General features: G+C 38.5%; 1 protein-coding gene across 8 annotated transcripts in view; it reads right to left on the bottom strand.

Moving 5' to 3' along the window:
* Positions 1 to 14,031, bottom strand: part of PHIP (PHIP subunit of CUL4-Ring ligase complex) — a 65,696-nt gene that overhangs the window by 7,914 nt on the left and 43,751 nt on the right. For 3 of the 8 annotated variants that reach the window (XM_083497418.1, XM_083497417.1, XM_083497416.1), the window contains exons 25-38: positions 13,396 to 13,503; positions 12,655 to 12,779; positions 12,092 to 12,174; positions 10,655 to 10,766; positions 10,342 to 10,454; positions 8,022 to 8,177; positions 7,489 to 7,609; positions 6,267 to 6,392; positions 5,044 to 5,116; positions 3,929 to 3,979; positions 3,399 to 3,548; positions 2,859 to 3,011; positions 1,718 to 1,881; positions 173 to 432 (exon numbers count right to left, since the gene is read on the bottom strand). In XM_083497418.1, coding sequence (XP_083353544.1) covers positions 173 to 432; positions 1,718 to 1,881; positions 2,859 to 3,011; positions 3,399 to 3,548; positions 3,929 to 3,979; positions 5,044 to 5,116; positions 6,267 to 6,392; positions 7,489 to 7,609; positions 8,022 to 8,177; positions 10,342 to 10,454; positions 10,655 to 10,766; positions 12,092 to 12,174; positions 12,655 to 12,779; positions 13,396 to 13,503 — 1,795 coding nt within the window. The remainder of the gene's footprint in view (positions 1 to 172; positions 433 to 1,717; positions 1,882 to 2,858; positions 3,012 to 3,398; positions 3,549 to 3,928; positions 3,980 to 5,043; positions 5,117 to 6,266; positions 6,393 to 7,488; positions 7,610 to 8,021; positions 8,178 to 10,341; positions 10,455 to 10,654; positions 10,767 to 12,091; positions 12,175 to 12,654; positions 12,780 to 13,395; positions 13,504 to 14,031) is intronic. The other 5 variants (XM_083497422.1, XM_083497421.1, XM_083497420.1 and 2 more) reach the window with 3 other exon arrangements.

Below are 14,031 nucleotides of genomic sequence, written 5' to 3' on the forward strand. Positions count from 1 at the left end.
AAAGGCAAGTCTGCCCCCCCCCCTGCTGGCAGGCCTTTGGAAGTGGCAGTAAAATTGCGTTCCTAGTCTTCCTACTCTGAATATGAACATATAAATGTGATGTTGCATCTGCAGTGGAAGCCATTATATTTTAGGTTCCAGATCTGTACCACTTATTAATAAGTTTACCCACCTGATTTACCTGATGTAACAGTAGCACTAGGTTTCACAATTGTAGGCTTTCCTCCTGAAGAAGTAGATGGTTGTTCATTAACTGCCATTTCTGCTACTGCCCTTGTACTCCTTGTTCGGACCAAAGTCACATCTGCTTTTCCATTCATCTGAGCAGCAGTGTTTCTCAGGGATGTTGAACGTGATGGTGCAGAGGGCAAAGGTATAGCAGGGGGTTCAGCTTTCAGCTGTGGTTTTATTATTTTTCGTTTCCTGTCCGGACTACAAACAGATGAGAAGTCTGACAACTCATGCTATTTTATAGCGTAAAGCAATAGCAATAGGCCCTGGTTATCAACTAATTTCATCCATGAGCCATTTTGTCTTTATGTGGTCCAATTCACCCACACACATCTCTCTCAATGCCTCTTCAGCAATTCAAATGCTGATTGTAACCTTTAAAGGCCTAAATGGCTAGGGCCACAGGTATCCAAGGAACTGCCTAATCCCACATGAACCTGCCCAGGTCTTAGAATATTCAGTAGAAATTGATTGCTTCTGCTGCTGAATATTAGGTGGGTGACAAACTGGGAATGTTGTATGTTGTGGTTCTATGACTCTAGAATGTTCTCCATTAGCCAATGAGTCTGATGTCTAAAGCTTATCAAGCTAAGACCTTTTTAATGTCTAGGTTTTTAAGTATCTTTTTACAGTGGTGCCTCGCAAGACGAAATTAATCCGTTCCGCGAGTCTCTTCGTCTTGCGGTTTTTTCGTCTTGCGAAGCATGGCTATTAGTGGCTTAGCGGCTAAGCGGCTATTAACGGCTTAAAGAAAAAGGAAACAAACTCGCAAGAACTCGTAAGACGTTTCATCTTGCGAAGCAAGCCCATAGGGAAATTCGTCTTGCGGAATGACTCAAAAAACAGAAAACTCTTTCGTCTTGTGCGTTTTTCGTCTTGCGAGGCATTCGTCTTGCGAGGTACCACTCTAGTTAGCTTTAAGTTTTAACCACAGCTTAAGTACTGGTCTGCAAGTATCCCCTTATGGTTAGTAAGTTTACTGAATTAACTGTACAGTGGTACCTCGGGTTACATACGCTTCAGGTTACAGACTCCGCTAACCCAGAAATAGTACCTCGGGTTAAGAACTTTGCTTCAGGATGAGAACAGTAATCGTGCTCCGGCAGCATGGCAGCAGCAGGAGGCCCCATTAGCTAAAGTGGTGCTTCAGGTTAAGAACAGTTTCAGGTTAAGAACGGACCTCCGGAACGAATTAAGTACGTAACCAGAGGTACCACTGTATTCTCTCAGATGCTGGGGTGTGGGTGGGGCGCAGGGAGAAAACAACTCCTACACCAAGGGGTCAGGTGGCCTCATGTATGATAGTGGCAGCTTGGACAACTGGACTGGAAGAATCAAAGCTAGCCCTGGGCCTGTGCATGGGAGTAAGCTAGGAAATATCTTTTTATGCAGTGTAAAATATTAACAAAAGGGAGCCACAAGTGCTGCCACACCAATGTAAAACATTCAAATATTGCACTTGGAAGAACGAAGAACTCTATCATACCTTGATGCAACGCTACTAGAAAGAGAACTGCTTCTGCTTCTTTTCTTCCTTATCTTTTTAATTGTGCTTCTTTTATGAAAACGCAAGGCTGATTTGTAATCTGATAAGATGGAACTAATGTGTTCTTCAAAGAAGGCAGACAGGCGCAGGCTCATGCTGTAAATCTATTAAAAATATTAAAGTGTATTAATACGACAAAAAATTGAACAGTTTGTCTCACATTAAAATTTATGCCCATAGTAAAGGTAAAGGAACCCCTGACCATTAGGTCCAGTCGTGGCCGAATCTGGGGTTGCGGCACTCATCTCGCTTTATTGGCCGAGGGAGCCGGCGTACAGCTTCCGGGTCATGTGGCCAGCATGACTAAGCTGCTTCTGGCGAACCAGAGCAGCGCACGGAAACGCCGTTTACCTTCCTGCCGGAGTGGTACCTATTTATCTACTTGCACTTTGCCTGCTTTCGAACTGCTAGGTGGGCAAGAGCAGGGACCGAACAATGGGAGCTCACCCCGTCGTGGGGATTCGAACCGCCGACCTTCTGACCGGCAAGTCCTAGGCTCTGTGGTTTAACCCACAGTGCCACCCGTGTCCCATGATGACCATAGTAGTTTACACAAATCAGCAGACACATGAAGCAAGATCAACTGCACAGAAGATCCCCATAAGGCTCCACAGCATCACATTCTCTGTTTCCCATGCACCGCAATGGGAACATTAGAAGGAATGTTCACAGTTCTTCACCCAGCCTTGTACTCTCCATAGGTGCTTTTGGTCAGCATGTAAGCAGCCAACACAGATAGAGGGAACACTGGATGAGGACAGGAGAGGGGCCACAGACATCTACTCTATTGTTCCTTCCCGTCACGTTGCTTGTCTGCATGCCCAAGTGCAGGAAAAATAGGTAGATGCAGGGAATAAGGATCTGTTGAATTGTATCAGGATTCTCCATGAACAGGCACAAGACCCAAAATAAGGTATTATTTCAGGTAACACCAACTATATCTTTAAATATGCTTTAAATTTAACGTCTGAGACGTGTTTTGTTGTCCATATTCAAATCAATTACACATTCCGCTTCTCTAGCAACAAACAACATTTAAAGAACATCAGTACATATCAAGAAATAAATTGCAAAGCCATACTCTTGATCTTTTGCACGGTGTATACACTTTGGAGTTGCTGAAGATTAGCCTCACATCTTTACACAATTCCATTGGCGATTCATAGTTCCCTGCTTCTAGTGTTTCCCGAACCGTGGCAAAATCCATTGGCGTATCAATGATGTCTCTGTAATCCTTTAGAAATGTTTAGAAACATTCATGAACTGATTTCAACAATCTAATGTTATATTACTAATTACTGAAAAAGCAGAAAATAACTGCACAAGCCAGTATGAAAAACCATAAATCTTATACTGTGTTTTAAGCAAAATCCCCCAATGGAAAAAGGCCTAAAATTTCTGAATGTGCTACAAATCAGATGTATGGCAGATGAACAGCCTCAACAAACAGAATGCATGAAGTACCAAATACAACCACACCTGTAAGAGAGATAGATAATAATATTTTGCTGAAAACTCAACATCATTGTCTTTTACTTAATAAAATGTTTATCATTATTCTTCCACTTCAGTTTTCTAAGGTAAATGTTTCAGAAGTACATCATATTTTCAAAATACTCACTGGATATTCAAGAAGATCCACTGGCTGGCGAAAAGGTTCAGAATCCTCACACTGAAAAATTAGATTCAGCAATTCCTGGCACTGCCTCTTCCATGCCTGAATATCGTAGGATTGAGCTCTATTACGTAACCTCCGCTTGGGCTGATGATCCTAGAACAGCAATATTGAATACGGCTTATCAAATAAGTAGCTGTTCTTGCAAATTAAACAGAAAACTGATTATCCCCTTGTGGAAAAATGCTGAAGGAAAAAATATTCTGTGACCTCTCTCAAATTTTGAAGCCTTGCACTGTTACTTGAATTGAACCCAGTCAATTTTTAATATCTATCTGGAAAAAAATCAGGAGAAGGAAGCCATGGGCTGCTGGTGGTACCCACCATTTGGAAAATCAATAGTTTTAACATTTATTGAAATAATCAATAATATTAAACATGAAGATACACATAATCAAAGAGGCCTTATTTAAATTTGTTTGCTCCCACTTCACACATAACCAAAGCAGAAATCACTGATGTAAAACAAATATTACCTTCCTCTTTCTAGTAGAAGTGCCTGGCATGTTAATGTCTTTCTCTTCTTCCTTTGGGCAATAAAATATTCATCACATGATGCAGAAATACTAAGCATTTGAAATATACTTAACTTTGGGTACTACTTCATATTTATTTATTTACTTCTACTTCCTTTCTATTATGAACTTGTAAGTCTGAAAATATTTTTACACTTTAAGAAGCCAGCATTTGTAAACAGCAGCCACAGACACTGCCTACGCTTGTTACTGCTGCTACTAGTTCCAGTCGTTTCCTTGCCTGCATGAAGTTCAGTGTGTGATACAAGGCCCACAAATACCTGTAAAGTTATTACTAGCTCGTATTGAGATAGGGATGCATTTTCCAGAATCTCAAATTTTAAAACGGTGACTGTTTAAAACACAAGCACACACACACACGTATAGGGACAGTTATAAATTACATTATATCAGAATTTATGGATCTGATTAATGTTTTCTTATACTAACATAAAGAACATTAACCAGGCAATAATTTATCTTCCTAGCTTAATTTGAGCTACACAGGTATTCTTTGTAAACTAGAATCCAAATTCTGCACTTTTATCCAAAAATAAAAGTCGACTGGGTTTTATGTTGCACACTATGCTCTGGATGTGAGAGAGCTAGCAAAAGTATATAGCTTTGTACCAGCATAACATCAAAACAACAGCAGTGGCTCTAAGGACAGGGATTCTGAGGAAGGTACACACCTGCAATGAAATTCTCTGCATAAAGAATGCTTAAGGCTTAAATACTTGATTTTACTAGAATTGCATTATATTTGGGGACAGAGGTGTGTACATGTGTGTGATGCATATACTTTCATGGAGCTTGTATGTAGAAATAATGTTCACTCATAATTCACATAACAAGTAAATTGTTGTTGCAATGAATAAAGCACACAAATATTACTTCAAATAAATTAGGGACTAAAAACCATCCTTCCTGTAAAGAACATGAGGAGCTTGAACTAGAAGGAATTTGATTATCATTGCAGAACCCCTCTCTGAAAGCTAAATTTGGGCAGAAAAATACTTGAAATAATATATATAACTACTTTCTAAAGAAATGCATGACATATTGAGTTAGCTTACCTCCTCCGAATCAGAGAGGACTTTTTTCTTCATGGCATTATACAGTGGGATTATGTCATAGCAAGTCTGATCTCTGTTCAATAAAACACTTTGCATTAATGAGCTTATTTGCAGCCACAGATGCACAGAGTAACTTGGATCCTGAGCAGAAATCCAGTTACAGGATGCTCGCTGGTGGGAGGAAGCAATTTTGGCTGGTTCTTTTTTCCACTGCAGCTCCTTGCTCACTGGGTGACCCACTAGAGTAGCCTGGGAGACGGCACTGGGGGCTGGAGGTGGAACTGAAGATAGTCTTCCCTCTCCCTTCCACCAGTGGGAGCCTCCATTGGATTAGAGTCCCTTCTATTAATGGAAGGAACCCTTAGCGCTCATGGAAAACCAAATCAGGATCTAAATGTCTATACAATACAGAATTTTATTGCTTCATGTTATTGGATTATAGTCAAAGTAATGCCAGCAGAGTTCCCTGGTGCAATGCTTCCATTCTCTCTCCTCTCCCCAATCTTCTGAAGTTTCCTCAACTTTCCAGAGCTGATTTTGAGGGTGCGCATGGAGCTGCAGGGGAGAGGAGAGAAAGTTCCATTCTGCTATCACAAGGCTTTTGCACTAGCAGAATGGGAGCATGGAATACTGCCCAACATTAGGAAGATTTTAAATATCAACCTTCCTACTGTTTAAATGGTAATGTTAACCATGTTCTCTCCTCTAAACATGTAAAAGAATATGCCGAGTATAAAACATTGTCTTTCTTTGTATCTTTCTCAGATTATATTTTTCCTGCCTCTCTATCCAAAGCCACTTCTACTCAAAAACAAAACAAAACAGGAAACCCCCAGGCACAAGCAGTTTCTAAGCTTTCAGCAATTAATTTGCAGGATTTCAACTACCTGGCTTTCAACCACACAAAGTTGGTATCACACAAATTAATCACGCATAAGATGCGATCGTACTGTATTCCCAATTCCTAGCCTTCCAGTAATGAGAACAAGATTAAATGAGCCCACAATGGAATTTACAACACACTATTTCCATGGATAAAGTTGTTTCTGGAAGAGTGGTAATTGCTGAAAAAATAAATTCTCTTATTCACAATAACAATTAATAGTTCACTCTTACCCATCGTAAACATAAATAACATTCACTACAGATTAAAAGCATGTAAAGAATTCCTCTGGTTTATGCTATTTCCACAATATGCACTGTGGGTCTGTTCATTAGCTTACTTTATGAAGTGCAGCAGCAGATCTGTGACAAATTTGGCAGATTTAACTATGGGACTTCCTGGTTCATTGAACGTCTGTGTATTATATTCGATATACCGAACTTCCCACATAAGTGAAGAAAGTCGCCTTTGAAATAAAGAACACATGCGTATCACAGAAAAAATAACTTTTGAAATTTTGTTCAAAATATGTAAAGACCTGGAAACGAAGAGTGATGTTCAGTGTTGTACAAGCAAACTTCTGATAACCCTTCCTCTCTGTCCCTCCCACATCCCCAAAATCTCCTAAAGACAGTCGCTTCTGGAACAATTATCGGGATACACATTTCTCAAAGTAGGGCTAAATTAATAATATGGACAAATTGTCAGAAATATAAAACCATCCTGACAAGAAGAAAAAAATGAGAGCTTAATACATGACTGCTTCAGTCAAGGCAGGCGCAAACTGAATTATAGTACCTACCTACTTCCTGCTTTTGACCACTAGGTGGAGTCATTACATATTTAGATTTTAATGGATCAGATTGGGGACAGGTCTTCCATAACTGGGGCACCACCACGAAGGGAGCCTTCGCTCTGGTAGCTGCCCACCTTATCTCAGATGGCAGCAGCACTCACAGCAGGCCCTCCACTGCAAATGTATAGGTACATATATCTGCATACGGCAGCCCTACAATTATCCTGGGTCCAAGCCATAAAGAGTTTTAAAGATCAATGCCCACATTCTGAATTAGTCCCAGAAAAGGACCAAAAAACAGTGCAGCTGGCCTAGAGAAAAGAGATCACAGAATACTGTGTTGGTTGGTTCTGGTTCCTTGGGTTATGACAGGAGGCTCAAAGAGATAAAATTATGAGCTTATAATCAAAAATACCTCCTGTAGGCTTCCTTTTAAGCAGTTCCAAGAGGAACAGCAGCTTTAACGTAAGTACTTGCTCAGTTAGAAAAACAGTTAAGAAAAGAAGGGACCCATAAGCCATTTAGGATTTCCTTTAGACAAGAGGCAATCCACATCAAGGTACAGTGGGCTGGAGCATTGCAAGATTTAACCATAGGACAAGAAAGTCTTATACAACAGTTTGACATTTCATTGTACATCACAGTAATTGATCTGTGCTGTACACAGCTCAGCTAGAAGCAAAAGCTGCCCAGGAAATTACCCTAACGTATATAAAATCACAAACATTTTTGGAAACACCAACAATAAAATAAACTTAAAACAAACCTGTAAAACCTATTTTCCAGCCTCTGTTTAATTGTACTAAGATCAGTAGGATATGCAACGACAGTGCAATACATTGGATAAGCTTGGAAATCCACAGGAGCCACAAAAGCAGAAGCAATATCTAAACACAAAAGAAAGATGTCATTACTACATTAGTGATAGGGAAGCAATTTTCTTAATGTGCAGCAGTAATTTGAGTGAGAGAGTGCCTAGCTAAAGAGGGAATTCTACAAGTCTTTCAATAAGAATGTGAAGTAGAAGTTACTTTTTTTTTACTTGTAAGGTACTGAATATTTGTATTCTATGACCAACACACACAAAAATATTTTCTCGAAAGTCCATCTCATGCATGCCCTATTCCAGCATAGAAATGATTGCCACAAATGAAGTGGACTGAAAAACTTGAATTTCAGTATGTGTTTTGAGAAGAATTTTAATACAGAAGGCCAAATTAAAAATATGCAGGAATGTGAGACTATCTTAATGGATAGAAATGATAAAAAAAACACTTTCCCCCCCTTCTTTCACATTACCTAAAGTCATCAGCTGGTTTATCCCTGAAATTATTCTTTCACATTCATCATCACGAGTCCTGGAACCCCACTCTCCTTCCAAAGGCTTGTAGATTAATGATCTGCTTTCAATATTAGTTAAAGGAACACTAGTTCCAAGCTCCTCTGGAAACACAGCTGAAAGAGACACAAAATGAACATAATAGCTGATATAATTATCCTTGCAACTTAAGAAATTGCATACCTATTTTTTTAAAAAAAAAACAACACAATGGTATAAACAATTCACAGCCCACTATTGTTTTTAAGAGCAACTAACTGATTGTGGAATATTATAAATGCATTTGGAAGAAAAACAAATACTTATTTCTGCATTACAGAGCATCTTCCATTATTAACATACTTGCACAGAGTCATAGCTAGCTAGGATTATTATTTTTTTGTTTAAAGAATGAAATGAAATAATCTATCCTTAAGGGATTGGACTGAGTTAGATGGATGAAAGGCTATATACATTTGAGCTACACATCTACATTTTTAATATATCTAATTACTTTTACAGTATTGAAAATCTTCTTGATTGAGGTCAGCATGTAAATGAATTCATCTCCACGTCACACAAATATAATGATAAACATTCTTGTTAACCAGTCTGGAGTCTGGCATTAAGAATTTAGGATTTCTAAGGAAGAGCTAAAATGAGATCCAACTAAAATTAGACTCTTAAGTAGCTAAGTTTGAAGAATAATGTTAGAAGGCGCAAAAGAAACTTATGGTTAGGGGAAATTATGTCTCTCCTAGCACTAGGGTACACTAAAGCATTTTGTAAACCACTAAACCACTTTGTAACCTTGACAATTCCAACATTTAATAGTCAAAGCTTTTCTTTATAAAAGTAGAGGCTGTTCCATATAGCAAGCGGTTTATGAAGTTTCTACTTTTCTTCTCACTGCAGTCAACATGGCAAGTGATCAGCATTCCTTCCACCTTTGGAGCTATGGAGATGGGTAGGGGACATTCTTGCAGTTGCATAGTGATTCCTGCCCCTTTTCCAAGCTCCAAGGTTGGAAGCAAGGCAGAAAGTTATTTAGTTGCTCTGTTGATGAGGTGACTAGCACTTCTTGCCTCTTGCCTTTTCTCTCTTCCTGTTTGTAATGAATTGTGAATTGTTTACATTGATGGAGATTCTTTAAATTAAGTATTTTAATGTTATTTGTATTTTATAGGAAATGACATGTATAGCAATGTATTGCTGGTGTTTATTTATAATAGAATAGAATTTTATTATTACGGTCACAGACCAGTTCCGGGTCACTTACAATATCAGTTCCAGGTCACTTACAATTTCCCTTTGTTTTTCCTACTTTTCTGTGAATTGCTTTTGGGTGTACTCATATAGAAGAACAGAATACAAATATAGTGACTGACTGAAAGTTGTATCCAAAAGCGTTGCTGGGCAGACAGATTTCCATCAGTGGAACAGGAAGGAATCCCCGTCTCCCTTGCAGCTCTTATCCAATCAGCTCTGGAGGGTTGGGGACCCAAATAGCTTGCCAAGTGCCGCTGTCTCCATACAGATATTTCAAGTGATCACCAACACCAAAGTGGGAGATTTTTGGCCCTCCAAGCATTTAACTACAGCTCACATCAGCCAAAGGAACCATGGCCAATGGCTAACGTTAATGTGAGTTGTAGTTCAGCAACATCTGAAGGGCCAGAGGTTCCCACACCTGACCTACATAAACAAATTACCGTATTTTTCGCTCTATAACACGCACCCGACCATAACACGCACGTAGTTTTTAGAGGAGGAAAATCCGTAGGCATGCCACCCGTAGGCATTTCCTCCATAACACGCACAGACATTTCCCCTTACTTTCTAGGAGGAAAAAAGTGAGTGTTATGGTGCAAAAAATACGGTAACTGGGACAGAGTCTTCATTCTTCCACTTTACCACTCATGAGTAGAAGCAATCATCATAATACTTCTAAAGTGTTAAATTTAATCAATTTATATATCAATATCTGAACTTAACAGAGTAAGGATTTATTACAGTGAATCCAGCAGTGTTATGAACTCTGACCTTGGGAATTCACCCCAGCAATGCAATGGAAGGACAGGTTTTGGAGTCTTTGCAAAATGTTTGCTTCCAAGTAGTTTAACAACAAAATTTTGTATCAATTTCTGAAAACCAGGCAACCAAAATGCAATGTTCAATTTTCTTAGACAGGTAACGAGTTAGTTCACAGACATTTTATTAATGTAATAAAGAAATTGATTTGTTTTCCCTTCTTTTATAGCATAATCAGCTTAACTTCTTTATAGTTCATCACATACGTACATAGTAAGTTCTGTCTCCTTTCTGTACATCTAGGGGAAAGTAGACACATACCATTGTTTGGTATAGGCTCCATATCCCAAGGACTCATTTTCTCAGCATCTCCATTGTCCCAACTTCAAGAGAGAGAGAGAAAATTACAATCAAGTTAAAGTTACTATTACTTATCTGAATATGTAGATGATCAACACTTTACCCCAAAAATATTTTCAACAAAATGCAGGTAGAAAACGTACCAGCTAATGATTAAACACACATGAGGTTAAAAACCAAAAGAGAAAAATAAAACCCCATGTATAAAGCAAAAGCTACTAACCAGACATTGTAGCACTGAAACAAGCTGTCAGGATAATCAGGCTGAAGAGGTTCTTGGCTTTCTATTGTTCCGAACCACCAAGCATCATCAATTACTGATCTAAATCGATCACCTGGACAAGAATACAAAGTCACGTCTTTACTCCAGAAGGGATAGAACTGTATCTTAACAGTTTCTTATAATCATGACCAATATTATTAGAGGTAGATTTTGCCAACTATTGAGCAAACAAGAAGATGCAACACCCTGACAACTTTCCATTAGCAGGACTGCATAAAGCTTCAGCACTCTAATGACACCATTACAACCAGATAAGCTTGACAAAAGAAGATTCATTTCAGCGGGCTGCAAAATACTCCCAAAGGTAAGATGCCACAGAGGCTCTTTGTTATTAAAGAGGTCTGTGTCACATCCTCTAATCTCATGTTGAGACTGTATGACAGAGGCAGTCAGTTTCCAGATATAAAGAAGGCAGCCATAAATTTGGCCCATATTCCTTCCTCCTACTACAGCATTGCTTTTCTCAACATCTAAGACATGAACAGCTCAAAAACAGATCTGAATCCTGCATGTGGGCTTTTGCCAGCTCTGTTCACCTGGCTTAGAGGGCGAGGGCTGATTCCTCTCCATTCAGTCCTCTCTCCCCTCCCCTCTATGTGATCAGTACTGACAGCACCAACTATCTGTTCAGCAGACACTGTTGGTCCAGGGATAAAAGATGGGCCCTGAAATGCCGTTTTTTGACTTACAATTACAGGAGAAGACAAGGCAGACAATAGTATATTCATTCAGAACATACTCCTAAAAATATACTAAAACAAAAATGTTTAAATTCTCTTCAGGGTTTTTGTTTGTTTGTTTAATTTTTTCATACCCAACTGTATTGCAAAAGTAATATTGATTTCGAATGTTATCTATGTTAGTATTACTAATCAAGACTAATATTGATTAGTATTGTCAAGAAATAAAAGATTTATCATAATCCTATACTCAATTGTATAGTATAGAAACAAATTTTTAAAATTTTCTGCTTTAATAATTGCTTTCAATTATTGTTGCTTCTAAAATTCAGGTGAGGCAACTTGTTTTAACGTGAATCTATATGGCTTCCTGCTTCACTCATCCACCCAAAAATCTGAGATCTTGGTTCAAAGGACTTCTGTTCTTAATCAAGGAGCTCAGGCTTTGCAGGCCTTTAATTAGCTGGATAAAAGCCATGTTGCCACAGTTTTCTGCCTTGACCTAGTCAGCTCAGCTTTTACCTTCCTTAAAAAAGTAAACGCAAAATTGGGAAAATACATTAAGTATGGCATCTCTAGTTCAAAGCAGAAAACTTAGCAGGTTTGAGTAAATAATCCGTATTTATATTTAATGCTCAGAATTATAATTAACACCTCCCAAAATTACTGATACAGTGATTGTATTAAAGGTACTTACCTATGTTCCAGCGTCTGTGTTTTGCATCATCAAACTGCTGCCTTAAGACTAGGAAATCTATAACATCTGGCATGTCATGATACCTGGATATAACCAAAATAAGACAAAAATATTAAGAAAGGTGTTTGCTATTTCATAGCCAAAAATATTTCAGAACATATCAATGCCAAGTAAAGATTTAGTAGACATTGTAGAAGAACTTCAGTGCCCCGCCCCACAAAAACACTAAGGGATAAAGTAGAAGTCTGGTAGGAGACCAAATTAACACTGAATTGCTGGGAAGTTGGGGGGTGGGGGGGCTGATTAAAATGAAGCACGCACACAGAGGTATAGCCCATTACTGCTCTCTTATCTTCTCTTAACTTCTATTTTCAACAGGTAAAAGAAAGAGAAGAAGGAATTTCTTAAAAAGCTCAAAGCGATGAATATTTGAAAGTTACTTAGGAAGCCCTTTTAAGCTTCATTTTATAAGGACCTTTTAATTTAGATCCACTGCAAGCACATTACAAACACTTATTTAGCAACAAATATTACAACAGCCGTATGTGAACAGTGGCCCTTACTTCATTGTAAAAGATCCTCCGGTCAATTTACCAGTATCTGGGTCAAGAAAAGCAAGTTTAAGGCAGCAAAGTGTAGGTAGCCCAACTTCATATTTTATTCCAACTATTTTCATGAGTTCTTGTTCCTGATGGAGACCAAAAGAAAAGTCTTGCATTCAATATACTAAGAAAACACAACAGAAATAGTTAACATATGACAGCAAAAGTAGTCTGGGAGTTCTAAGCTTTATATTTCCTTGTATTTTGAAGTAAAATGGAGTCTACCTTTTAGTAATTTTTTAATGTATTTAATGCTGTACATTACTTCAGTGTCTTAAGGCGGTAGAGAATGTGATTCAAATACTACAGTACATGAGAGGGGGCTGAGGAGAAGGCAATGTGGTCTATAAATTATACAGAAACTTAATATGCAACCATTATACAAAAACATAAGAAAGAGGATTATGCTAACAGCCACTCTTCATTTGGCAATATATTTATCCTTTGCTGTCATGACCACAAAACATTGAAATTGCACTCAACTTACAAGAAGTTAGGAACAGTCAATGGCAGCAAGGGCGGGATGGAGGGAAATGCACACAAGATAGGAGAGGGTCAAAGATAAAGAATGCCACCTTGCCATGATTTGTTTTAGAGGACAACCTACATATGCCTACAAAGTAATAAATCCTTCTGAGTTTAGGGGAGTTACTCCAAGATAAACACATACAGAACTTAAAGGGGGAAACAGAAGAGACATACCCGTAGTTCCATCTTATGCCATGGCTGTTTCTTCGGATTAATGCTATATATTTTGTTCTTCTTTGCCATTAAAACATACGCTTCATGGCCTTGTCGGAAATAATATACCTTAAGAATAGAAGAGAGACTTTTTTATATAAAAAAAATGCCACCTTACTTGATGTGTGAAAAAGTTGGCGATTCAAAAACATTAAATGTCTAGAGATATTTTTCTTGAAATTCTCTTCTTTTTAAAACTTGGAAGTCCATTTACCCAGCCGCATAACATATACTTAAATATCAGAGGACATGCAATTTGTCATTTCTACTTCCTGACCAGTGGCCACCTCTTCCCTTACCTCATTTTCACTGTTCCAGTCATGTCCTCTGCTACAATTCTGTTTCTACTCCCGCTAGCCTTTTCCTTTTTAAACACAACAGCCAGACAGCATTCCATGGCTACTGAGCATGCTCCTCTATCGCTGGGGGTTTTGATGGTGAGGGTCCTTTAAAATTCTCCCCCCTATATGATTCTTTGCACTTCTGCAGACATAGGAATTCCTCCAAGCCTGTTGCTACTTCTGCAGGAATGGTGCTGTTTTAACTATCTAAGCCACTGTACTCACACCAGAATATAAGACACAGAGAACAAGCATG

This window comes from Podarcis liolepis, assembly GCF_965112155.1.
Source record: "Podarcis liolepis genome assembly, chromosome: 3".
Lineage (NCBI taxonomy): Eukaryota > Metazoa > Chordata > Lepidosauria > Squamata > Lacertidae > Podarcis > Podarcis liolepis.